Genomic DNA, 26,569 nt, shown 5'->3' on the forward strand with positions numbered 1-26,569 from the left:
GTGGAACGAGATTGCCTCTCACCTTCAGGAGGGGCTGCACTTAATGAGTCACTTCTTTTTTTTTTTCTTAAGATTTTATTTATTTGACAGAGACACAGCGAGATGGGGAACACAAGCAGGGGGAGTGGCAGAGGGAGAAGCAGGCTTCCCGCTGAGCAGGGATCCTGATGCGGGGCTTGATCCCAGGACCCTGGGATCGTGACCAGAGCCGAAGGCAGACGCTTAACGACTGAGCCACCCAGGCGCCCAATGACTCACTTCTAATGAACAGAATGTGGTGGAAGTTATGTTAGGTGATTTCCAAGACTGGATTGTGAAAGACATTCTGGCTCTCCTTTCTCTCCGATCACTTGATCATGAGGGAGTCAGCTGCCAGGTTGTGAAGAGACTCAAGTAGCCCCGTGGAAAGGCCCATAAGACCAAGAACAGAGGCCTCCTGAGTGGTTCATGTGAGCAGACCTGGTTCTTAGAAGCAGCTTCTGCATCCCCAGTTGAGACTTCAGATGATGTCTTGACTATAGCCCATTAGGAGCTGAGTGGCTTTAGCTCAAGGTTTAAGGCACTCCCAAATTCCTGAGCCACAGAAACTGCAATTATAAATGTTTGCTGTTAAAGCCACTGAATTTAAGGATGATGTGTGACACAGCAATAGACAAGTAATATGGTACCCCAGGTACAAGGCAAGACTGTGAGAAAGGCGACAATAGAAAATGACAGAGTTCAGCAGACACAGCTTTACCATTGGTTGTTTAAAGAAAGCAAACAAGTACCTGTCATGTTGGTAATGTTTATTTTCCCTCTGCTGAAAATCAGGAGGGGACCTCAGAAATACTCAGTGGCAGATAGTTCAGTGGCCATCTATTTCGTGCTTATGTATCAGATCCATTCTTTCTCCTATGTATATAAAAATGAGATAGAAATGAGCCTCTTCCTCAGGGAGCTTGGAGCCCAGTAGGAGAGACAGATGTAAACAGGTAGGGACGACAACATGATCACGTGTGAAGTAGAATGTGGTGCTTCTGCAATAGGAAGTAGACCTCTTCTAGTTAGCTTGGAAAGTTAAGTATTCTCTAGAAATTCCAGGCAAAAGAAATCTTTTTAAATATTGACAAGATGCTGATGGCTATCTTTATAAAGTCTCATAAAAGGAACTTAAAGAAGAGCCCTAAATGACAGTGTTTGCTTAATATCTCCCCAAAGATGTTGTACTTCTGACATTACTATAGTTTATTAAACTGTTCCAGTCTCTTCCCAATTTCAGGAATTATCTCTCTTTTGTGGTTGAGAAAATTGAAGCAGAAAACCATTGGGAAATCTGCCCAAGATCACAACGCTAGTCACTAAAGGAGCCAGAATATGAACCCAAGCAGCCTGGTTCCAGAGCCTCTAATACAACCAACTATCCTGCTTCTCAATAGCGTAACTGTATACAGACCTGGAGTCTGAACAAATTACCACTTGTCCAATGTCACACGACCAGTTTCCACTTCTGGTCATGGTGGACTAATTTCTCACAGACTAACACTTTCTGCCAAAAACACCTCGAAAAACTGGATGAAACCGTGAAACAAAAAGCAACCAAGAAGTAGTCTTTCAGGAGCCTACAGTGCTGGGGGGGCAAAAATTGGAGGTCAGGGCCACCCAGGAGGCAAGACCCCAGAAAAAAATCCAGGCCTTTAGTATGGACTCCCCAAAGTCTACATGCTAGACGCAAAGGCAAACCTGAAATTAACTGTCATCAGTTCCGTTCCTCATTGGATTAAGGTGTTCTGCCCCACTGTCACTGAGTACTGAAGCAAAAGCAAATCCTCTCTGGAGGACACTAGCACCATTTCAAACCTCGTATCAGTATGCAGCATTCACATTAAAGTACCAAAAGACAAGACTGAATCACCAAAAACAAAGAGGGGAGGAAAAGAGAACCGAAAGAGACCCCTAGAAGCCCAGATTTTGAATGTGTCAATGTGGTCTTTAAGGTATATGGATTAAGAAATGCAGCAAGATGAATTTGAGTAGAAAATTAGAAGCAATAAAAAGGAACAAAAGTGAGAATTATAATAAGACTGAAAAATAACAATAACTGAAATTAAGAACTTGGTGAGTTTACCATAGATAAAACACAGCCAAAGAAAGGGTTAGTAAATGGAGGAATTAGAGATTTTTAGGATACACACAAAAAAAGGACAAGATACAGAAAAAGCACAAGAGATTTTGCCACGGACTGAATGTGTGTCTCGCCTCACCAATGCCAAATTCACATGCTGAGGCCCTACTGGGGAGAATGTGATTGTATTAGGTGGGTGGAGCCCTCATGAATGGGATTAGTGCCATCGTCAAAGAGGCCCTGGAGAGCTCTCTTGCCCTTCCGCCTTCCGAAGACACCATGAGATGATTGTGAAGCAGGAAGCAGGCCCTCATCAGATACCAAACCTGCCAGCTAGTTGATCTGGACTTGCCCACCTCCAAAACTGGGAGAACTAAATTTGTCTTTAAACCACCCAGTTTATGGTGTGCGGTTATGGTAGGCTGAACTGAGATTTACAGGACCCAGGTGAGAAATTTAACATGCATGTAATTGGTGTCCCAAAAGAATGGATGGGGAGAGGGGAGAGGTCGGCAAGAGGGTGGAGGCGGTATTTGAAGTGATAAATACTGGTGCCACCTGACTGGCGGGTAGCCGAGACAGGCCTCCTTCCTTTCAATTTAGCACCTTTAAAACATTTTTTATTGGAACACATAACACAGGAAATGTCTTTTAAGTATATTATTAACCCAGGTCACGGTTAGGAAATAGGACATTGCTGGTACTCTAGAAGCTACTGCCCACCCCCAGATCAGCCTCCTGATGGCACCACACCTTCCACTAGAGGTAACAGCTACCTTTAATTTTATGATAATCATTTTCTTGATTGTTATGTGTGTATCCCTAAACAGTACATTTTAGCTTTGCTTGCTTTTGAATTTTATAGATGGTATCATCCTGTAGCTATTCTTTTCTTCCTTCTTTTGGTCCATACTCTGTGAGATTTATTTAGTCCATGTTGATGCATCTGTGTCATTGATGAAGTATATACCTCATCTTTTTATCCATTTTCCTGTTGGTGGACGTGAAGAGTGTATAAATCATTATAAATAATCCTGCTTGGACATTCCTAAACCTGTGCCCTAGGACACATGTGCATGCTTCTCTAGAGCACTTCTCTAGAGCACATTCCTGCCATGAGATTGCGGAGTTCTTAAGAATGCCTGTTTTGATTGTCTCCATCGTGCAAAAACAGTAGTACTGGCTTGGACCCCCACCAACCGTGAGGAGTTCCCCAGTCCAGCACACTTTCCACCTCAGAATCACTGTGGCACCTGGGCCTCCCAGTGAGGGACACTCAACAGGCTTCAGCCCTGGGCCCCAGCATGGAAAGCTTATTAGTTACCTCATATGGGCCTGTGTCTTCAGATCAGTAACACCCCAAAACAAAAACCTGTGTGGAGAGAGAAGGCGGGGCTGGAGTCTGTTTGGGTCCTCTTTCTCAACGTAAGTATTCACACAAAACCCTGTCAAGGTCCTTTGACCAGAGAGTGCAAAGGCATAGTGTCAGCACCCTGCTACTAGGCGAGGGGAGCGTGGCATGGTTTTTTTCATCCGACTCCCCTAAGTCATTCCAGAAAATGGACGAGATGTGGACAAGGCTGGTGGCATCGCCTCCCCAGGGGTCTTCCCCTGCCTCGTGCTCTTTCTCTGGAGGCAGGGTTATTTTGGGTCTGGAGCCGTTCCATCTCTGTCAGACCCAGGGCACTGGCCCAATTTAAGGAAAAGAGATTCTGTCCACCGGCATCCCAGCTGTTTAACTGAGGCAGTTCCGCACAGGGGTGTCAGGCGGGGCTGGACTCCTCAGGAGAGAATCAGAAGGGCATCCGCAGGCTGGGGGTGAGGTTGGCCACAGATCTCCCTGTTGTGAGGGGCTGCTCATCAGTCATGTTCGTATCTTTTTCCCATGGCTCTGAACATTTGAAAACACTGCTGGTGGTTGGCGCAGAATGCATTTCTGTACTCAAACTGTATCAGCATCCCGTGGATGGTTCATTGAGACACAGATGGCCGGGGTTGAAACACAGATGGCTGGGCCCCACCCTTGAGTTTGATTCAGCAGGTCTGGGGCAAGGCCTGGGAATTTGCTTTTTCTGACAAGTTCCCAGGTGATGCTGCTGCTGGTACTGGTCTTGGGAGCACACCTTGAGAACCACTGGTCTAGCTCATCTTCAGGCTTCATTCAGTGCTATTTAGTGATGTAGATTGGAAAATCTACTCGGGATGAACCGAGAATTCCCCCAAGTGTTCAGCATTCCTGCTTGACATAAACTTGGTTCGTTCTACGTCCTTAACTTTTAAGGTTTCTGCTCAAGAGCCCATGAAATTAAAAATTACCTTCGCCGCCGCATCGGCCCCACTGCCATAACACACAAATACACATGGCGCACTATGGTGTTAAATTAAGGAGCTTAAATTAAAAGCACATTTCCCTGTTCAGTAAGTCATCTGTTGATCATTTGGCTTAATTAAAATTGGGTATATCATGTACTTACCCTGACTCACATACTGCCTCAACTGCGATGCTGCTTCATCTGTGAATTGATTAAAGGATCTATAAAACTAGCACAGTGCCTGGCTTGTGCTAAACTATAAAAGTGAGATCGCCTTCTGTCTTCATCTAAAGGCACAAACTTCTGGCACAGAATACACACACACACACACACACACACACACACACACACACATAACGTAATAGAAGCTTGAAACTAAACACTGCTTTAAGGAAAACCTGAAGCCCTCAGGAGAGGGGTGAGTGGTTCGTTCATAAGCTATATGTACTGCTGTGTAGGGATGCAGTGTCCTGATGCATTAGGACTAATAACTGTTGGGACAGAGACAGTGATGCCGGTGCTCCAGGCTTTGCTCCCACGTGGAGGACATGTCAGACAGTACCTGTTTCATTTGGTTCTTTTTTCGGAGCCATACACAGCAATCAACTTGGAAAATAATATGGAGGACACTGAGGCTAGCTTGCATCCATCTTGTTCAGTCCCGTGAAAACAGTCATGATTTGAGAATTGATTAGAATGACTTAGAATGATGTTTTGTGCCATTTAGACTATTATATTGACAGGGCGGGTCGCCAGGATCATCTGTGACATCAGGGTTTGTGATGATTCGTTTCTAAGAGGTCTAGTGGAGGAAATATGTCCAAGTTCTTTGTCCTCCCCCTTCCCACCCTCTAGACCCTCTCGTGGCCATGATTCTGAAAATCCTATCTAGTATGAGGTTGAATCGGAGATCAGTCTTTCTGTGTCTTCGTGAAGGTCCAGCCTACCAGCTCTTCCTGGGTCTCCTCCGAGGCATCAAGTCCCGGGGTTAGCACGGAGATAAGAACGGGCTTTTCTCTCAAAGGTTTGTTTCTCTTTGGTCTGTTTGGGGTAGAGGGATCCATAAATACAAACTGTGAATACAATTGTCTCTCGATTCTTGCACGGTAGCAGCTGTGACTGGTAGGTGAGCTCCGCAGTGCTTTTGCAGTGTTGAATGCCCTTGGATACCCATTTCCCTGGGATGTCACTGGTTTATGGGATTTTCACTTGTTCAGCAAGATTTGCACACTTTGGGCCAAAGGTTTGTAAGCTCCGTATAAAAGACAGTGGCTGAGGTGCTTGTTAATTTTGTCCCCGTGGGAAGGACACAAAGCTGGGTGGTCCTCAGCAGCGGGAAGTTGCTGGGTTTTGAGAAGCACTGAACCCAGCTTTAGGAATTCTGTTAAGAACTGTAGTAGGCTCCCACCATCTGTACGGCTCTCTGGAATACAGTAGTGGAGAAGACGTGATCCACCTGGCCTAATGCATAGTGAAGGGATAGGACATACGTGTAAATTGTTTATTACAATGCAGTTACTGGGATACACTCTGCTCTGTCACTGGAAGCTGTCAGCTTTCTTCTGTATGGCAAGCCAAGGAGGGGAAGAACTTGTCTTGATTAAGAGAGAATGGGGAGGCTTCTTCAGGTTGGAAAAGTAGGGGCCAGCCTCCTACTTCCCCATCAGCTGCGCTGGCTAGTCAGTGTCTCAGAAGAGGCAGGACCAGTTTTAATAAAAATAATAGTATCTTTCTAAAATTGATTCACATACAAGTAAGGCACTGACATAATCACAAATTCAGACACTTCTCAATAAAATCTGCGCTTCAACCATAGTACAGCCACCTCCCTGGGATATTACAAACCATGTTTAAAATGCAGCCAGAGTTTTCAACTGCTCTTAAAGTACTTATTTTTAAATAGTTTAGAATTAGAAAATTTTTTGATGGCTTCATTTCTAATAGAGGAAGGGAGATTTCTAGCTGCTGCCTATATGCAAACCACTCTTTAAAAAGTTCCCAGTTTATCAGAAATAAGTTGGGAAATAAAATTCAAGTTTCTTCAGCATCAGGGTAACACTGGTATCCCATATGCTATGTATGGGGTCCCCAATTGTCGAGTAACTAAAATATATTTGGCATGGAAGCTGTACTAAGCAAAATGCAGTTTTTCTTGGATTCAGAGCACGCAGACCTCGGACGGCCCCTGGGTAGCTGCAAGCCTAAGGGGCCGAGCTAGATACTACCGCGCCTGGTGTGCGTGCGTGCGTGTCGGGGGGCGTTCCCCCGCGTCTCCTGCGTGTGGCCCCTCCTGACTCGTGTTCGTTTCCTCTCCAGCCCAGTGACTTCTCCGTGTCTCTGAAAGCATCAGGGAAGAACAAACATTTCAAGGTGCAGCTCGTGGACAATGTCTACTGCATCGGGCAGCGGCGGTTTCACACCATGGACGAGTTGGTGGAACACTACAAAAAGGCACCTATCTTCACCAGTGAGCACGGGGAGAAGCTCTACCTCGTCCGAGCGCTGCAGTGACGGCCCCACCCACAGCCCCTGCCACCTCCAGGGCCTCGGTGCCACACTCACCTCCCCAGAGCCTGGCGGATCTGCCCCAGGAAGAAGCCGCGCTCACGGGCCCTCCGGCGGCGGGCTCCGCTCGGTCCGGTGGTTCATCGGTTCTTGGCTTCCTTTGCCTCGTTTACCTTTGCGTGCAGGTCGGTTCGTTTTTCCACTCGCCAACCCTTTGCCAGGCCGGCCCCTGACACCCACTTTCCGGCCTGCCCTCCTCCCGGCCAGGTTTCCAGAACGGGAGGTGGAAGAGGGCGATGTTCGATCACTTTACTCCTGCTCAACTGAAAACAGCCTTAGTCTGTTCAGATTGTTCATGCTAACAGAAGCCCTCATTAAACAGACATCGGGCACAGTTGGAACGCACCGAAGCTGCCGTTAAGTGAACTACAGAAAGCGGGGGCCGGACGCTCCTGCAGACGTCCCCGGCCCTGGGCCTGGCAGCCGTGGCTCCGTGCCCTTTGCTCTTGCGTGGCTTCCAGACTGTCCAGGGAGTGGACACGCGTGCTGGTCGCAATACCAGAACCACCAGATGAGAGAGTAGTGAGGAAAGTCCAGTGCCTTCAGGGCTATGCTTGCAATAAAAGAATTTCCTTGAAAGTCAGTCTGCAGAAGCGAGACCCGTGACTCAAAAAGACAGATGTTGTGGTTGTTAATCCCCCAAATGTGCCATCCGCATAGTGCTTTTTCCTCTCGCCCTTCGGCTTGTTTAAATTTCACAATTATGTATTTAATTCTCAAAATAATATGTATCCGTAGCCATTTGTTGACACTAATACAGATGATTAAGGAAAACAGCTGATCTTTGGGGAAGGGGAGCTACTGTACACTTTACACACACACACATACACACACCCACCCCATATATATATATATATATATATATATACACATATATATAATATATATATATTATTTGCTTTACAGGGAATTTTTCAGGGTTTACAAGAGAATATGTGATTGGTAGTAAGAGACACAGAATGTTTATGAAGAAATTGCATTTTCTTTTCTCTTTACATTTGAACTTCTTTATAGTTTAAATATACAGTCTGGAGATGGCACATTCCTACAACTGAAGAAGGGGTCTTGAGACCTCCTAAACTTGCATACTCAGTTTTTTGGATATTGTAATAAAAAAAAAAGTATTATGACAAGACTATGTGTGTATTTATCTTTGGGAAAACTCAGAGTCCAATCTGGGAGAGTAATTGCTCTAGCATTTACTGGACGCTCAGTGCCTATGGGGAAACAATTTTTAGAGGAGTTTAACAAATTTATTATTTGCGTGTTTTCTTTTTCTACCACCACGTATTTTGTATGCTGAAATAATAAATTTTAATTAGTGAAACTCCAAGAGAAAACAGAATCTCAAGCTTGGTCGTAACTTTACTCTCTGGAAATTATTTGTTAAAAAATGTTGTACCAAACTTTGGTCAGCCACGCTGCTCAGCACCAGCTTTTCTCTCTCCACCCGTGTCTTACTTTCATTCTCTCAATTGGTACACAAATCTCGAACAGTTGCAACGTGCCAGGTGCTGGAAACAGTCACATCACAGAGGAGTTGTGCCTTTATGGGCTAACGACAGCGCATGTGTGTTCAGCACCCCATCAATGCCAGACTCGCAGACACAGCGTCCTCACTCGTTCCTCATCACAACCCCTTGAGGTGGTCCTGCTCTCATCCCCCTTAAATAGATGGAGAAAATGGGGCACAAAGTAAATGCACAAATGGCTGTTACATGGTCGGAGAGGGTTGCAAACCCCGAGAGCTGGCTTTGGTGCCACACCCTTCCAACATCAGCCCAGGGGGCTTCCAGGAGAAATAAGCAATTTGGTGAGAGCTTACACTTAACCTACCATTCCTGTTCTCTGTGAGTTCATTGTATCTCTTTGTTGCCTTTGATATAAATTAGACGTTTGGGGTCTGGTACCTGGAGTTGGGGTGCCCAGTTCCATAAGAATATATATCCAGGTGAGTGAAGTGGATCATTACTTTAGACAAAGCACATCTGTTCTATACCTTATCCCTGGAAATTACAAGTCCTTCTGACTTTTTCAGGTCTCACTTTGTGTGTTCCATTTTGACCTGATGTTAGAATCCCTCCATATCATGAAATGAGTGTCTGGATAGCTGAAAGACTTGGGTTTACACATAGCAATTAAGGAAGAAACAAGCAATTAAAGGACACAATACAGGTAGACATTTTGGCTTCAGGAACTTCTCTAAGGCCTATAGTTAAAATTGACCGTCATTTTCAATCTTGTTGCAAACCACCATGGGAAGTCCTCCAGCTGCCTGGGGCAGATCATGATTCATATTTATAAAAGTTCCAGCATCCCTGGAATTCCTGGCACCAGGTGGACTGGTGGAGGGTAGATTGATAGCCACAGTATGAGCCTGTTGACGGTGGGTAAGGCAGTCAAGGCAGGGTCCCCATGTGGTTTGGAGTGTGGACCGCTGATGCTCTGTCCAGGTGGCCCTTCTGCCATCACCTTCCTGCATGTCCGAGATTTCCCGGACAGATCTTGAGTTTCCATTCCCTTGCCTCTGCAAGTTGGACGGCAAAGGACAATAGAGGGCAGTCATTTTATAGTTGTGTGACTCTGCTCATTTGTTTGCATTCAGTGTGCCTTCATTTTTCAGAAACAGCCCTGCTGCGTTACGGCCCTGAACTACCAAGCCCTCACACGTGACGAGTGCCAGATGCTATTAAATCATGTTTCTAGGGAGCTAAAACCGGCCATGTTTTCTCCCACAGTGCATCACAAATTATAGTCTTAAATTATAATTAGAATCTTTAGGTCTACTGAAACTCTGACATTTCAAACAAAGTATTTTTGGTGCCAGTACAATTTTGTCTTTGGTTTCTATATGTGAAGTGGTTTATAAACTACTTCTCTACCATTTCTGCCACCTGATATCAGAATGCCAAATTAATTTTAAGACCAAAGTTTGGAACTGTGAGAGCCTAGAAACGCTTGAAAGTATTCTTTTAAAAATACAACTTTCCGGTAAATCCAGGCCTGGTCTTGGGTACTTTCTCACTAGAACTCCGCCATAGGCGTGTAATTCCTGTAATTACCACTCGTGTAATTAATACAGTCGTTTTAGGTCTGTCTGACACCTTGCGGGGGTGCTGTCTGCTCTCCCATGAAGCAGTATCCTTCTTCCAGACTTGGGAGCTGCTGCCAAAGCCAAGTGTGGAAGTGCCCGGTTATCCTTATTAACCCTGTGACTTCAAGCGAATTAGCTCCTCTGAGTGTGTTTGCTTTTGGGCAAATGGGGCTGCTTGCCATCTTGGCTATTCCCAGGATTGTGTGAGAATTATCTGGGATAGAGCACTTGACCAATTTGGTAGGACATGCTACACAGCACTCATCAATGCCGGTCAGGCCGATTGTGTGTCACATAATCTACTTGACATTTTCCCTCATTTGTTGGAACTTTGGTGCCTCCACCAGCCACAGGCTTCCTCAAGGAGCCTGGCTGCAGAGGTGTGGCACCATGAGACCCTCAGCGTGGCCCCTACCGGCAGTGTCAGCGCCAATCCACCCCCACTCCTTAGAACTTAGACTCTTCAAGTATGCGAGGACGTGTGTTCCAAGAAACTCCTCGTTCTAAATATGTAACCCATCTGTCATTAGAAGCCCAGGCCCCAAAGCCATACTTAGCTATACCAAGCACCATACTCACCTTACATTCTTACCTCAAGTAGTCGACAAATTCACATCCCTAAAAAAAATCCTCCCTTGAGGAGCAACCATTTTTGTTTTCTCCTTGGCGTGGAGGTGGGGTGGGCAGGGTAGAACATCCTCCAAGTTCCTTATATTTCTTAGCTTGAGCTGACAACACAAGAGTCATTGAGTACGGGGCAAAAGTTGAATAGACCAACCAATGTTCAGAAAACCTCTGCCCCCTATCTTAGCTCGAGCTGCTATAAAACAAACAAACAAAAAAACACCATAAACCAAATGGCTCATAAACAACAGAGATTGGTTTCTCAGTTGTGGGGACTGGAGGTCCCAGATCAGGATGCCAGTGTGGTCAGGTTCTGATGAGAGCCCTCTTCCGGGAGGCAGACATCCGACCCACCATGTTGTCTCCTCAAATGGCAGAGAGACTGCTAGCTCATCAGGGCTGTAGTTCCATTTGTGAGGGCACCTTCCTCCTCACCTAACTCCCTCCCAAAGGCCCCGCCTCCAAATGCTATCACATTGCGGATTAGATGTTAACATGAATTTGGGGGCAGTGCAAACATTCAGTCCCTAATGCCCTCTTCTCAACAAAAGCTATTCCCACTGTCCTGAGGACACTGGCCGTTGCTCTTCTAAATACAGCTCACTCAGGTCTAGAGGGCTTATAGTTCCAGCTATTCGAAAATGTTCTTTTATGAAGTTTTTCAACCACCAGATTCTAATTTGAAGGGGGGCAAAGGGCAGGCATCTGTATTTTTAACATGCTCCCTGGAGATTCTGATGTAGGTGGTTTGAGGCCTACACTTTGGCTACTGTTCTAAGTCTACTTGAAACCTTTGGAAAAATCACCTGCTCCCACCCCCTTGTGTTCACAGTACTGACAACAACACACCTTCTATAGCATATCCTTTCTTTGGATCCTATACAGAATAATGTCAGACCTTGAATAACTAGAGTGGTCTTTTTTGAAAGAGTAATCTTTATTTGCCTTAACCTCCATGTGGATTTCTCATATCACACCTTCTAGCCATACAAGCTAACTGGAAAGATTCATTCCATCCTTGGAGGATCCTGTTACATGACAGGAAGTTATTACCGAAGATGGATGAGCCTGACAGCTGGTATAAAGCTCACTTTGCCAGATTTTTAAAATGCATGGCCTCCTCCCTAGGGGGTGGGCGTTTGGCCAACTCCTCAGCTTGGAGACCAGGTTCTTCAGCTAAAGTCAGGAACCAGAGGACCAGAGCCTGGTACTCCAGCTCCTGCTAATGGGTGAGGGCATGCGGCTTTCCAAGAATAGGTCATGGCCTGGGGAAACCCCAATTCCAAAGAGGCAGTTGTCCTGTCTTCGTGGTTGTCAAACCCTTTTGGCATGTGCCCTGGGAGTAAGCCTGGGCCCTGGTGTGACCACCACGTTTGGAGACCTCTGTACCATTTTAATGGCCTCAGAAACACTGGTACAGAGCCGCACTCTCTGCACAACCATTTAAGGATATTATAGTTGTCAGACATTATTATGCATGTAGATAAGGTGAACTGCTTTGCATAATAATGCCACATGCTTAGAACCTTTGTATAGCTTGTTAAATGATGTGAATGAAAAGGGAAAAATAGATTAATATGCTAAGTTGTCATCTAAACGAAGCCCAAGGTATCCCAAGATTCCAGACCACATCTGCTTGTAGAACCACAGAGGCACTGTATTCAAATGATTTCAACCTCCAACTCCCATCTAGTCAGATTGGATTCAGATGCTAACGGTATTCATTTCTACAAAGCAAGCAGTTCCCTTCCAGCGCTGTGCATAGGAAAGAATCATAAGAAAGGAATGACCTCGAAGTAATGAAACCAATTAAAACATTTGCCTAACCAGAACGTAGATATCCAAATAGCATTTAAATCACAGTGGTCATATTAGGTGTTGGAGGCTCAGCGGAGCAACCTTTGCTAAACAGGCTTTCGGAGCTCTTCTTTGGGGAAGGTCCACCCACACTGCAGGTGTAGCCTCTGACTTCTCAGTGATAGATTTTCTTGGTGGGGATGGTGATATTGGCTACAAAATTATCTAGAAATCATTTTGAGCAATTGGAAATGTTGTATTTTCTTTACACTTTTTAATATTTCCCAAATTTTCTACAATGGATATAAATTATTGGAAAGAAATATACATTTAAAAAATTTTGTATTTAAAATTGCATGGGCCAAAACGGTGAATACAAAATCCATGCTCAATTGGTTGTATTGGTTGTAGAAAAATATTTAGGAGAAAGATTTCTGCTCTGGACTTTGCTTGGCTTCCTGAAAGTATTAGGAAATAATTTTCTCTTTAGCCAATATTTTTATGCAAAATGACTTAAAATCATAATTGCCAAATTAAACATGTAGTGAAGTCATTTAACAGCATAATGAATATTGTGAAATAGAGAATTTGTAACCTGGGTCATCTCGAATCTTCTCAAGGAAGCCTACCCTGACCACCCTTACTCTGTTCTTTTTTTCCCCCATAGTACTCACAATTTCAAACATCCTAGATAACTCACTCATGTGCTGTGGTTATTATTTACTATGTGTGTGCAGCTAGAATTCAGTTTATTTGCCTTGCTGCCTGGTGTAACGAAAATAGACCAGTGCTTGGCACGTAGTAGGTATTCAGTAAGTATTTGTCTAATGGCACTGAATGAATCAACCTAAGAGAAAAGAACAATGTGCTTTGAGACCTTTCATGTCTAAAAACACCTTCCTGTTGCTCTTGAAAAAGAATGCTCGCTTGGCTGGATATCGTTCACACATCACATCCTTTTTCTTTCAAAATTCTAGAGGAAGCTCTGTCACTTTTCGACATTTAGTTAAGCCACTTTTACTTCATCCCCTCCTCACCGATATAGCACTTGCTTCTGCCTTTCTCATGTAGCCCCACCTCGCGCAACCCCAGGGCACCTGCTTCCTTTGTAAGGTCCTCCGCTCTCCCTCATATACCACTTGCCATTCTCAACCACCAAGAATTTTTTCACGGCTCCTGCTATACTAAATGGCAACTTTTGCCCACTTACCTTCACCTAATGTCTTCACTCAACCTCTGTTCTTCCTGAACCTCTGCTTCCATCGTAGCCCCGAAGTGCTCAGCAGCTCCCTCGTCCCACAGAGATGATGAAATCCAGACTAGACTGCCCACACACTCCCACTCCACTCCGAGCCTCAGCTCCCCAGTGCCTCACACGGAGTCCGGGCATGCCCATCTCCCTGCGTCCGCACCCCGCCAAGCAGCCATTTTGGTAAATGAGTAACTTCCTGTGCCCATCAAGCCCCACTGTCCCAGTCCCTTCTCCATTTCCTCTATCCTGCTGCCTCTTCTCTAGAAGACCTACAGCATGTACCTGGCTTTGGGGGTGTACTGGTCCTACTGGTTGTTGTACTTGTTGTACAGGTTGTTGCTGGCCAACCTCTCTGTCTTCATCTTTTCTCTCCCCAGGTTATCAACAACTGAGTTTACGGTGAGCCATAGGAAATTGCCCCTTTTTCCAGGTCAAAAATGGTTGAATATCGGCAGTTTCATATGATTCAACCTAAAAACTTTTCTCAAAGTTCTTAATACTGCGCTGTCTGTACATAGTGGGTGCCTAACAAATATTTGTTGGTTGATTAACAACAGAAAAAGAGAACCTATAAAATGAAATAACATCCTTCCCTCTGGTTAAATAAGAATTAAACAAGCCACTTTAAAACACTAGAAGGAAGCCTCGACATAATTAAACATTAGCTCTAAAGAGTACATTCTAAGACCCAGTGGTACTTTGATTTACTCTGAGTTTGCACATGCAAGCCTTAGAGGGAAGGCTCGCGTCTCTCAGGCTCTTGCATCTCTCTCTCTGTGTCTGAAAAAGGTCATATGGCATCTGAAATTGAGTCAGTGTCTCACTCGGTAGAGGTGTTGTTTCTTATCTGTCTAACCCACCATAGGATTTCTGGAAAACCCCTTAAGTTGGACACCAAATGTGCCCTGTGACCTATTGTGACTTTTTTTTAAAAATTGTGGTAAAATGCATGTAACAAAAATTACTCTCTTGGGGCACCTGGGTGGCTCAGTTGGTTAAGCGTCTGACCCTTGATTTGGGCTCAGGTTGTGATCTCATGGGTCATGAGATCGAGCCCCATGTTGGGCTCCGCACTCAGTGGAGATTCTCTTTCTCCTTCTCCCTCATCCTCGCCCCCCACTCTTGCTTGCACACACCCGCTGTCTCTCTCTCTAAAATAAATCTTTAAAAAAATTACTATCTTTGTCATTTTTATTTGTACAGTTAGTGGCATAGAGTACATTCACACTGTTGTGCAACCATCACCACGTCCATCTCCAGAACTCTTTCATCTTCTGAAACTGAAACTCTGTCCCCGTTGACAACTCCCCATTCCCTTTTCCCCCAGCCCATGGCAACCATCATTCTACCTTTGATTTTGATTAATCTGGGTATCTCATATAAGTAGAATCATACAGTATTTGTCTTTTTGCAGATGGCTTATTTCACTTAGCATAATGTCCTCAAGGTTTATTCATGTTGTAGCCTGTGTCAGAATTTCCTTCCTTTCTTAAGGCCAAACAATATTGCATTGTATGTATATGCTATATTTTATCCATTCATCCATCAGTGGACACTTCGGTTGCTTCCCTTCCTTTTGGTTATTTTGCATAATGCTTCTATGAACATGGGCGTACACATATCTCTTTGAGTCCCTGCTTTTAATTCTTTTGGACGCATACTCAGAAGTAGAGCTGCTGGATCATATGGTAACTCTATTTTCAGTTTTTAGGGAAATCACCATAATGTTTACCACAATGGCTGCACCACTTTAGATCCCCACCAACAGTGCACAAGACTTCCTATTTGTCCACATCCTTGCTAACAGTTGTTATTTTCTGGCTTTTCAGTGGTAGCCATACTAATGAGTATGATTACTGTGATGTTTTTGTAAAGATTAGAGGAAAATGTCACATCATTATAGCTCAGTTTCATGTTCATAACTACATGCATGAGCTTAAACTTGAGTGTCTGCATATCCTCAAACCCACACACCTCTTGGCATTAACAAGTACCTTCAACTTACATTATACTATCTTGAAAGGTTGATTTTTAGGTATCTTAATTCATAGGTGTAATGCAGAGAGTACAGCTTACCCTAATTTAGAAAAAAATGAAATCTAAAAGCAAGTGATCGTGAGACTGGAGATTAGCCTTAGAAGGAAATCGATTCTAGAAAATAATTACCACTTAACATCAGCCAAGTCAAGCAATAAAGAATGCAATGTTGTCCCAACACTCGCCACTCCCCTCTGCCTGTGACTTTAATGAATGAATTTAATTCCTTAGGATGGAAATAGGCTACCCAACCCACCTGGGATAGTTGGATCCACAAGAGCTCTGTCACTATACCACTTAGACACCCATCCTTTTTCATGTAGATATGTAGCTCTTGGTCCAACCAGTGTTTGCATGTGGGTCCCTGTGCTAGCTTCTTTGCATGCTGGTGCAGAGCTGATGGTGTGGGAAAGGGGACACCCAGAGGGAGGGACAGAGGGAGCAAAACCTGAGCAATGACAGAAGGAACAAGACTCTGTTGCTACTTGGAAGAAGGAATAGTGGATATAGTTGGCTTGTGGATTTGGTAATGAGATGGTGATGGGGTGGGTGCCTGTCGGATGGTTTCTGTCTCCCCATGAAGTATGAGGCTCTCAGTGGGAGATTTTTGTGTCCTCAAAAATGACTTTTGAATCTAGAGGTAAGATTATCCAAAAGGAAGTTACTTGAGTTTAAAAAAATAAAATAAAATACAGTTACCAAACCCTGGTTCTACCTTAAGTTTCTTGATTCAGTTTACAAATCTTACTTTCTTTACAAACGCAACATGAAGCGATCCTTTTTAATTAGTTTGATTAACGACTATTTTCATATTAACATGGAATTAAACTCCTTTAAGCATTTTATTTTTTTCTTTAAGCATTTTAAATTGCATTTATCTGTCTATTAATTCAATTTCCTGTCTTAAGTACTTCAGAGATCTAATTAACAAACAAACCTTTCCAAGCACTTAAGTAATCCTTGGAAATCTAATAAATTAAACTCACCAAATTCAGTGAGTCTTAAGCTCTCTTAAATGCTCCTTTGCTGTTTGTACATTTACTAAGAGTCCAACCTAAATTCGAGTCTAAATTCAGTTAGATGTTTTAAATTAACAGGCCAAATTTTCTTAAATTTTATAAATACATAAGCTACCAAATACACACAGATTTTCTTACCTCAAAAATGTTAATGCTATAGTTTCATCCCAGCAAACATATATATAATTTAGTCTTCTCCGAATTAAGAAACATTTATCTACAAAAACAATCATAGCTATCCCCAATGGTATTGGCAGAAATTTCCTAAGAGGTTTCTGGGTTTGCCTTCTCAGCTGCAGGGATTTTCTTTTTTTTTAAAGATTTTATTTATTTATTCATGAGAGACAGAGAGAGAGAGTCAGAGGGAGAAGCAGGCTTCCCCCCGAGCAGGGAGCCCGAGGCGGGGCTCCATCCCAGGACCCCGGGACCATGATCTGAGCTGAAGGCAGACGCTTAACCATCTGAGCCACCCAGGCGCCCCTGCAGGGATTTTTTTTATGATCAGAGAGGTCCCAGCCCAGACAGTGACAGGGTTCCGGCTGTGACCCCCCAGGGGAGGGGGGTGTGGGCCCTGCCTGTGGTTGTGTCATTCCCTTCCCGTAAGTGGTCCCCAGCCTAACCCACCGCTAACTGTTTCACTACTCAGGGAGGCCTGCAGGTGCTTCCATGCTATTAAATGCACCTAATCTCTGTAGTGAGAATCCCCATTCTACCAGGGGTTCGTGTCCCATCTGTCCTCCTCAAGTGCCACAACTCTTAAATAAACCTCTAGCCCTGGTTGAGTCTCTCATGGCCTTGTCTGGCTCTAGGATCACCCCAGTGATGGAGGCAAGGCCATAAGCTGATAGGGATGCCCGAGAAGACCGAGAGATGAGGGTTTGAGGAGAGAAGAAGTGCTGGGGAGTAGCTTTCGAAGAGCACAAGGGTTTTATTGGCCTTGTGGGCTTGGACCCCCACCAGAGGGTGAGCACAGGGGGCAGGCAGGTGCCACTCCTGAGCACCCACTCTGTCCACTCTTCTTCTCTATGTAATGAGAAGGGTTTTTATTTGTTCGGGGCTCACAGATGTTTTAGCACCTGTTTATTCCCGGTTTACATGCTGTTGTAAGAATGCAGTTGCACTCAGGTCACTTCTCAGGCATTGACTGGTGTTCACTCCATTCTAAAGAAAACCAAACGAAATTGCAGTGGGGGATTTATAGTGACTTGTGCGAGAGAGGCAGTGCAGAATTCCCATAAGCGGACCCATTCTCAAAGGAAAGGCATGGACCTAACTCCAAAGACTGGTGAATGAATGCCCATCTATCTGTTGTAAGCCACAATAATGTGTTCAAAGTGTATGTGTCAGTTTTTGGCCTTCCCAATTTTAACTGAATAGTTTTACTTTTTAAACACTTTCTTACTTAAATTACCACTTTCCTGACCAAATGACATTGGAAAAATACCCTCTCCTATAGCTATAAAGGTTATAAAGGTAAACCACGGGATCTAAACCGGATAAAGGGGAGAGTAAAGAGGAATTGAAGGAAGAGAGACCCCCAGGGATCCATGAACTCAGAGGTCTATGTGATATTGAAAGATTAAGTAACCGAATCGGAAGGATAATTGGTTGTGTGGGCTGCCAAATAGGACTTGTCAATCACAGTGAATGATCAAGAAGGAGAGGAGGGAAGAATCATCGAAGAGAAGAAAGTCAAAAAACTGGATTCATCTGGATGACCTCGGCCAATTCTTGATCTTAAAAAAATGTACTTCAAAGGTTTGCACTGACATGGATGGTTAAGCCCACTGCATTTACAAACAATGACAGTGAGGCTCAGAGAGATGTAGGAGGACCATGGGAAGAGTGTGTGATCAGCAGTGTCTGCAGCCATAGGCTTCTTCTAACAGATCTCTGGGGAGGGCCATCTTTCACATGGGGCATGCCATGGCAAGGGGCTCTTGATTTTTCGAAGACTTAGTCTTGCTGGCATCAGGAAAAAGCATGTGACAGCTCTGCCTGACAACTTCCGTGCTGGTGCCAGGTAGAACTTCCTTCTGTGAGCCTGTCTCGGGGTCCTCATGCACTTTCAAACGTCTCAGAGATGGTGGGATTCTGCTGGCCAACCAGCTAGGTTTCAGCACCAGCAGAATGGGGTCAAAGCCAAGGCCATGCTTCTGAGCCCAGACTGGGCTTCCTGCTCACTGCTGGTGGGAGTGAGGTGAAGGTGTCATCTTTCAGGTGGGAGATCAGAGGTATATTCCAAGGTTGGTAGAGAGGAAGGTGTGTGCTGCTTAAAAAACAAGAGACAGATAGGTGACCATTGGTGGGAAGAAGGAAACAGTAAACATCCCAATAGGTATTCTTGTCTTTCACAAACAAGCTGAATAGTATTATTTTCCATCCTTCAGTTTCGGACCATTGAAGGTACATGGACTTTCTCAGAAGCATCTTGAATGTTCTTGAACATTCTTGAATGTTATCTTGAATGTCCTTGTTCGTCCACTGAATGGGTGGCCAGGCATTTGGAGGTCAGTGTCCTCTACCTCCTCCGCAGGCCACTATGAGGCGTTTCCATGTTCTGAAAGTGGACCAGACCTTCTCATTCCCTCCCAGGTGAAAACCTCTCTCTCAGCAGTGGTGTCTGGGGAGGATTTGTCTCTTCGGGCAGCAAGGTCTCGGTGTTATTATCAATCAGTAACAACAGCAGGCCTTTGTGAGTGGTATCCCAGACTTCCTTGGGACCACAGAAACCACGGCCCCATCTGGTGTGGGGACAGCACACAGCAACAACCCTTAGCTGGCCTAGCACCGAGGCCAGGAAACTGAGAGCCGGTACATACAGACTGACCCACCAAAGGGCTCAATGTCCCTCTGGCAAGGTGGATCGTAGCCAGTGCTGCTCCCTGATTGCTGAGCCTCCGTTCCTGACCTTCAGAACCTAGGAGACTCTGGAATACATCTCCATCTCCCCCGTCTGCTCTTTGCTCACTTGCAACATGTCCTAATGGATCTCCTTGCCTCTTAGTATCAAGCCCCTACACTCTGCCTTGCATACAGTTGCTGCTTGTGGGAGATTGCATTTCTAAAAATAGCTAGTCCCACATGCTTTTCTGGAAGTTTGCCACTCAACCATTAAGAGATGGGGGCTAGGTCTCCTCCCCTTGAAACTGGGTGCCTTTCCTGCTGTCTCAACCAATAGAGTAAGCAGAAATGAGGCTACATGACTTCAGAGGCAAGGTCACAAAAGCCAGTTCAGCTTCCACCTGGCTCTTTGTCTTGAGATGCTCACCCTGGACACACGGCCACTGTGCCACAAGGGAGACAAGGCCCATGAAGAGGCCCTGACGGAAAGAAGCCAAGGTTCATGGCCTTCCTCACTGGCCAGACTCCCAGCCAATCAGCAGCACGGGCTGGCAGCTGTATAAGGAGATCTGTGATCTTGGATGCAGATCCCCTACCCTTAGTTGTGCCAACTTGTTGATCCCCATGTGGAATAGAGACAAGCCCTCTGTGATGAGCTCTGCTCAAACTGCAGCTCTGTGAGTCAAGTGAAAGATTGTTATTGTTCTAAGCCACTGTTTCAGGTGGTTTGTTTTGCAGCAATAGATAACCAGAGCACTGGGAACACACATTTCCCAGATTCTCATCCCTTCGTGCTCTGCTCCCTCTTCCTCAGCAGCCAGTCCTCCAGCCATACGTGCTATCTTCAGCCTGGGGCCTGCTGTGCTCTCTCATGCCTCCAAGCCTTTGTCTCTGCCCTTCCCTCTGCCCGGACCATTCATCTTCCTGTCCCCGGTTGCCACCCTCTCTTACTAAGGTGTCTCCCAAGACTCAGTTCAGAAACCACCCATTCCAGAGGCTTGTCCCCTCCTCAGTGTGGACTAGCTACAGCCCCCCACCCCCATGTGTGGTCTCACGTGGATCTGTGCTTATCTTCACGGTAGTACTTACCACGCTGTACTGTAATGGGTCCATTCTCGTTTTCTCCTGAGATGGGGAGCTTCCTGTATGAAGAATGTGTCCTATTTGTCTTCGTGACTCCAGAGATTAGCACAGTCTGCTAGAGACTGAACGTTCGCATCCCCCAAAGTCCATATGTTAAAATCTTAGCCCCCTGGGGTATGATATTAAAGGTGGAGCATTTGGAAGGTAGCGCCCTCAGAAATGGGATTAGCGCCCTTGTCAAGAGACTGCAGAGAGCTCCCCTGCTCTTCTACCATATGAGGACTCAATGAGAGAAGAGCCATCCATAAACTAGGACGAGAGCTCTCACCAGACACTGAATCTGTTGGCACCTACATCGTGGGACTTCCCAGCCTCCATAACTGTGAGAAAAAAATCTTTGTGGTTTATAAGCCACCCAATCTATGGTATTTTGTTTTTTTTTTTTTAGGTTTTTTTTTTTTATTTGAAAGAGATCAAGAGAGCACACGAGCAGGAGGAGGGGCAGAGGGAGAAGGAGAAGCAGGCTTCCCCCTGAGCAGGGAGCCCAGTGCAGGGCTTGATCCCAGGACCCTGGGATCTTGACCTGAGCCTATGGCAGACGCTTAACCCACTGAGCCACCCAGGCGCCCCACAATCTATGGTATTTTGTAATAGCAGCCTGAACAGACTAAGACAGTGTCTGTCATAAACTATATGCTCAATAAATATTTCATGAAGTACTAATTCCAGATGCGCAGACTGATGGCAAAGAGCTGAGAGAGGATATGCTATTTTCTTTTTTTTTATTTTTTATTTTTATTTTTAATTTTTTGTTATGTTAATCACCATATATTACATCATTAGTTTTTGATGCAGTGTTCCATGATTCATTGTTTGTTCATAACACCCAGTGCTCCATGCAGAATGTGCCCTCTTTAATACCCATCACCAGGCTAACCCTTCCCCCCACCCTCCTCCCCTCTGGAACGCTCAGTTTGTTTTTCAGAGTCCATCGTCTCTCATGGTTCATCTCCCCCTCTGACTTACTCCCCTTCATTCTTCCTCTCCTGTTATCTTCTTCTTTTTCTTTTTTCTTAAAATATGTTGCGTTATTTGTTTCAGAAGTACAGATCTGTGATTCAACAGTCTTGCACAATTCACAGCGCTCACCGTAGCACATACCCTCCCCAATGTCTATCACCCAGCCACCCCATCCCTCCCACCCCCAACCACTCCAGTAACACTCAGTTTGTTTCCTGAGATTAAGAATTCCTCATATCAGTGAGGTCATATGATACATGTCTTTCTCTGATTGACTTATTTCACTAAGCATAACACCCTCCAGTTCCACCCACATCATTGCAAATGGCAAGATCTCATTCCCTTTGATGGCTGCATAATATTCCATTGTGTATATATACCACTTCTTCTTTATCCATTCATCTGTCGATGGACATCTTGGCTCTTTCCACAGTTTGGCTATTGTGGACATTGCTACTATAAACATTGGAATGCACGTACCCCTTCGGGTCCCTACATTTGTATCTTTGTGGTAAATACCCAGTAGTGCAATTGCTGGATCGAATGGTAGCTCTAATTTCAACTGTTTGAGGAACCTCCATACTGTTTTCCAGAGTGGTTGCACCAGCTTGCATTCCCACCAACAGTGTAGGAGGGTTCCCCTTTCTCCACATCCCCGCCAACATCTGTCGTTCCCTGACTTGTTAATTTTAGCCATTCTGACGGGTGTGAGGTGGTATCTCATGGAGGTTTTGATTTGGATTTCCCTGATGCCGAGCGATGTTGAGCACTTTTTCATGTGTCTGTTGGCCATTTGGATGTCTTCTTTGGAAAAATGTCTGTTCAAGTCTTCTGCCCATTTCTTGATTGGATTATTTGTTCTTTCGGTGTTGAGTTTGATAAGTTCTTTATAGATTTTGGATACTAGCCCTTTATCTGATATGTCATTTGCAAATATTTTCTCCCATTCTGTCAGTTGTCTTTTGGTTTTGTGGACTGTTTCTTTTGCTGTGCAAAAGCTTTTTATCTTGATGAAATCCCAATAGTTCATTTTTGTCCTGGCTTCCCGTGCCTTTGGCGATGTTTCTAGGAAGAAGTTGCTGCGGCTGAGGTCGAAGAGGTTCCTACCTGTGTTCTCCTTTAGGATTTTGATGGACTCCTGTCTCACGTTTAGGTCTTTCAACCATTTGGAGTCTATTTTTGTGTGTGGTGTAAGGAAATGGTCCAGTTTCATTCTTCTGCATGTGGATGTCCAATTTTCCCAACACCATTTGTTGAAGAGACTGTCTTTTTGCCATTGGACATTCTTTCCTGCTTTGTCAAAGATGAGTTGACCATAGAGTTGAGGGTCCATTTCTGGGCTCTCAATTCTGTTCCATTGATCTATGTGTCTGTTTTTGTGCCAGTACCATACTGTCTTGATGATGACAGCTTTGAATAGAGCTGGAAGTCTGGAATTGTGATGCCGCCAGCTTTGCTTTTCTTTTTCAAAATTCCTCTGGCTATTCGGGGTCTCTTCTGGTTCCATACAAATTTTAGGATGATTTGTTCCATTTCTTTGAAAAAAGTGGATGGTATTTTGATGGGGATTGCATTGAATGTGTAGATTGCTCTAGGTAGCATTGACATCTTCACAATGTTGGTTCTCCCAATCCATGAGCATGGAACGTTTTTCCATTTCTTTGTGTCTTCTTCAATTTCTTTCATGAGTATTTTATAGTTTTCTGAGTACAGATCCTTTGCCTCTTTGGTTAAACTTATTCCTAGGTATCTAATGGTTTTGGGTGCAATTGTAAATGGGATCAACTCCTTGATTTGTCTCTCTTCTGTCTTGTTGGTATATAGGAATGCCACTGATTTCTGTGCATTGATTTTATATCCTGCAACTTTACTGAATTCCTGTATGAGTTCTAGCAGTTTTGGGTGGAGTCTTTTGGGTTTTCCACATACAGTATCATATCATCTGCAAAGAGTGAGAGTTTGACTTCCTCTTTGCCGATTTGGATGCCTTTGATTTCTTTTTGTTGTCTGATTGCTGTGGCTAGGACTTCTAATACTATGTTGAATAGCAGTGGTGAGAGTGGACATCCCTGCCGCGTTCCTGACCTTAGGGGAAAAGCTCTCAGCCTTTCCCCATTGAGAATGATATTTGGTGTAGGTTTTTCATAGATGGCTTTTATGATATTGAGGTAGGTACCCTCCATCCCTATACTCTGAAGAGTTTTGATCAAGAGAGGATGCTGTACTTTGTCAAATGCTTTTTCTGCATCTATTGAGAGGATCATATGATTCTTGTTTTGCGGATGTTGAACCAGGCTTGCAGCCCAGGGATAAATCCCAGTTGGTCGTGGTGAATAATCCTTTTAATGTACTGTTGGATCCTATTGGCTAGTATTTTGATGAGAATTTTTTTATCCATGTTCATCAAGGATATTAGTCTGTAATTTTCCTTTTTGATGGGGTCTTTGTCTGGTTTTGGGATCAAGGTAATGGTGGCCTCATAAAATGAGTTTGGAAGTTTTCCTTCCATTTCTATTTTTTGGAACAGTTTCAGGAGAATAGGTATTAATTCTTCTTTAAATGTCTGATAGAATTCCCCTGGGAAGCCATCTGGCCCTGGGCTTTTGTTTGTTGGGAGATTTTTGATGACTGCTTCAATTTCCTTAGTGGTTATAGGTCTGTTCAGGTTTTCTATTTCTTCCTGGTTCAATTTTGGTAGTCAATACATCTCTAGGAATGCACCCATTTCTTCCAAGTTATCTAATTTGCTGGCATAGAATTGCTCATAATATGTTCTTATAATTGTTTGTATTTCTTTGGTGTTGGTTGTGATCTCTCCTCTTTCATTCATGATTTTGTTGACTTGGGTTATTTCTCTTTTCTTTTTGATCAGTCTGGCCAGGGGTTTATCAATCTTGTTAATTCTTTCAAAGAACCAGCTCCTAGTTTCGTTGATCTGTTCTACTGTTCTTTTGGTTTCTATTTCATTGATTTCTGCTCTGATCTTTATTATTTCTCTTCTCCTGCTGAGTTTAGGCTTTATTTGCTGTTCTTTCTCCAGCTCCTTTAGGTGTAGGGTTAGGTTGTGTATTTGAGACCTTTCTTGTTTCTTGAGAAAGGCTTGTACTGCTATATACTTTCCTCTCAGGACTGCCTTTGCTGCATCCCAAAGATTTTGAACAGTTGTGTTTTCATTTTCATTGGTTTCCATGAATTTTTTTAATTCTTCTTTAATTTCCTGGTTGACCCATTCATTCTTTAGTAGGATGCTCTTTAGCCTCCATGTATTTGAGTTGTTTCCGACTTTCTTCTTGTGATTGAGTTCTAGTTTCAAAGCACTGTGGTCTGAAAATATGCAAGGAATGATCCCAATCTTTTGGTACCGGTTGAGACCTGATTTGTGACCTAGGATGTGATCAATTCTGGAGAATGTTCCATGGGCACTAGAGAAGAATGTGTATTCCGTTGCTTTGGGATGGAATGTTCTGAATATGTCTGTGAAGTCCATTTGGTCCAGTGTGTCATTGAAAGTCTTTATTTCCTTGTTGATCTTTTGCTTAGATGATCTGTCCATTTCAGTCAGGGGGGTGTTAAAGTCCCCCACTATTATTGTATTGTTGTCAATGTGTTTCTTCGCTTTAGTTATTAATTTCCTTATATAATTGGCTGCTCCCATGTTCGGGGCATAGATATTTACAATTGTTAGATCTTCTTGTTGGATAGATCCTTTAAGTAGGATATAGTGTCCTTCCTCATCTCTTATTACGGTCTTTGTTTTAAAATCTAATTTGTCTGATAGAAGGATTGCCACCCGAGCTTTCTTTTGGTGTCCATTAGCATGGTAAATGGTTTTCCACCCCCTCACTTTCAATCTGGGGCTGTCTTTGGGTCTAAAATGAGTCTCTTGCAGACAGCATATTGATGGGTCTTGTTTTTTAATCCAATCTGATAGCCTGTGTCTTTTGATTGGGGCATTGAGCCCATTTACATTCAGGGTAACTATTGAAAGGTATGAATTTAGTGCCATTGTATTGCCTGTAAGGTGACTGTTAACTGTATGTTGTCTGTGTTCCTTTCTGATCTTTGCTGCTTTTAGGCTCTCTCTTTGCTTAGAGGACTCCTTTCAATATTTCTTGGAGGGCTGGTTTCGTGTTTTCAAATTCCTTTAGTTTTTGTTTGTTCTGGAAGCTTTTTATCTCTCCTTCTATTTTCAATGTCAGCCTTGCTGGATATAGTATTCTTGGCTGCATATTTTTCTCGTTTAGTGCTCTGAAGATATCTTGCCAGTCCTTTCTGGCCTGCCAGGTCTCTGTGGATAGGTCTGTTGCCAATCTAATGTTTCTACCATTGTAGGTTACATATCTCTTCTCCCGAGCTGCTTTCAGGATTTTCTCTTTGTCTCTGAGACTCGTAAGTTTTACTATTAGATGTCGGGGTGTTGACCTATTATTATTGATTTTGAGAGGGGTTCTCTGTGCCTCCTGGATTTTGATGCCTGTTTCCTTCCTCACATTAGGGAAGTTCTCTGCTATTATTTGCTCCAATATACCTTCTGCCCCTCTCTCTCTCTCCTTCTTCTGGGATCCCAATTATTCTAATGTTGTTTCGTCTTATCGTATCACTTATCTCTCGAATTCTGCCCTCGTGATTCTGTAGTTGTTTCTCTCTTTTTCTCAGCCTCTTTATTTTCCATCATTTGGTCTTCTATATCACTGATTCTCTCTTCTGCCTCATTTATCCTAGCAGTTAGTGCCCCCATTTTTGATTGCACCTCATCAATAGCCTTTTTGATTTCGACTTGGTTAGATTTTAGTTCTTTTATTTCTCCAGAAAGCGTTT

At 44.0% G+C, this 26,569-nt stretch overlaps 1 protein-coding gene across 7 annotated transcripts in view; it reads left to right on the top strand.

Moving 5' to 3' along the window:
• The window catches only part of NCK2 (NCK adaptor protein 2), a 145,841-nt gene extending 137,727 nt beyond the window's left edge, over positions 1-8,114 (top strand). For all 7 annotated transcript variants that reach the window (XM_025869092.2, XM_073897923.1, XM_025869087.2 and 4 more), the window contains one exon: positions 6,733-8,114. In XM_025869092.2, the coding sequence (XP_025724877.1) occupies positions 6,733-6,927 (195 nt within the window). In that variant the 3' untranslated portion in view covers positions 6,928-8,114. The remainder of the gene's footprint in view (positions 1-6,732) is intronic.
• The last annotated feature ends 18,455 nt before the right edge of the window (positions 8,115-26,569 follow it).

Source organism: Callorhinus ursinus, unplaced genomic scaffold (genome assembly GCF_003265705.2).
Source record: "Callorhinus ursinus isolate GAN/ISIS: 27379988/994484 unplaced genomic scaffold, GSC_fseal_2.0 scaffold10, whole genome shotgun sequence".
Lineage (NCBI taxonomy): Eukaryota > Metazoa > Chordata > Mammalia > Carnivora > Otariidae > Callorhinus > Callorhinus ursinus.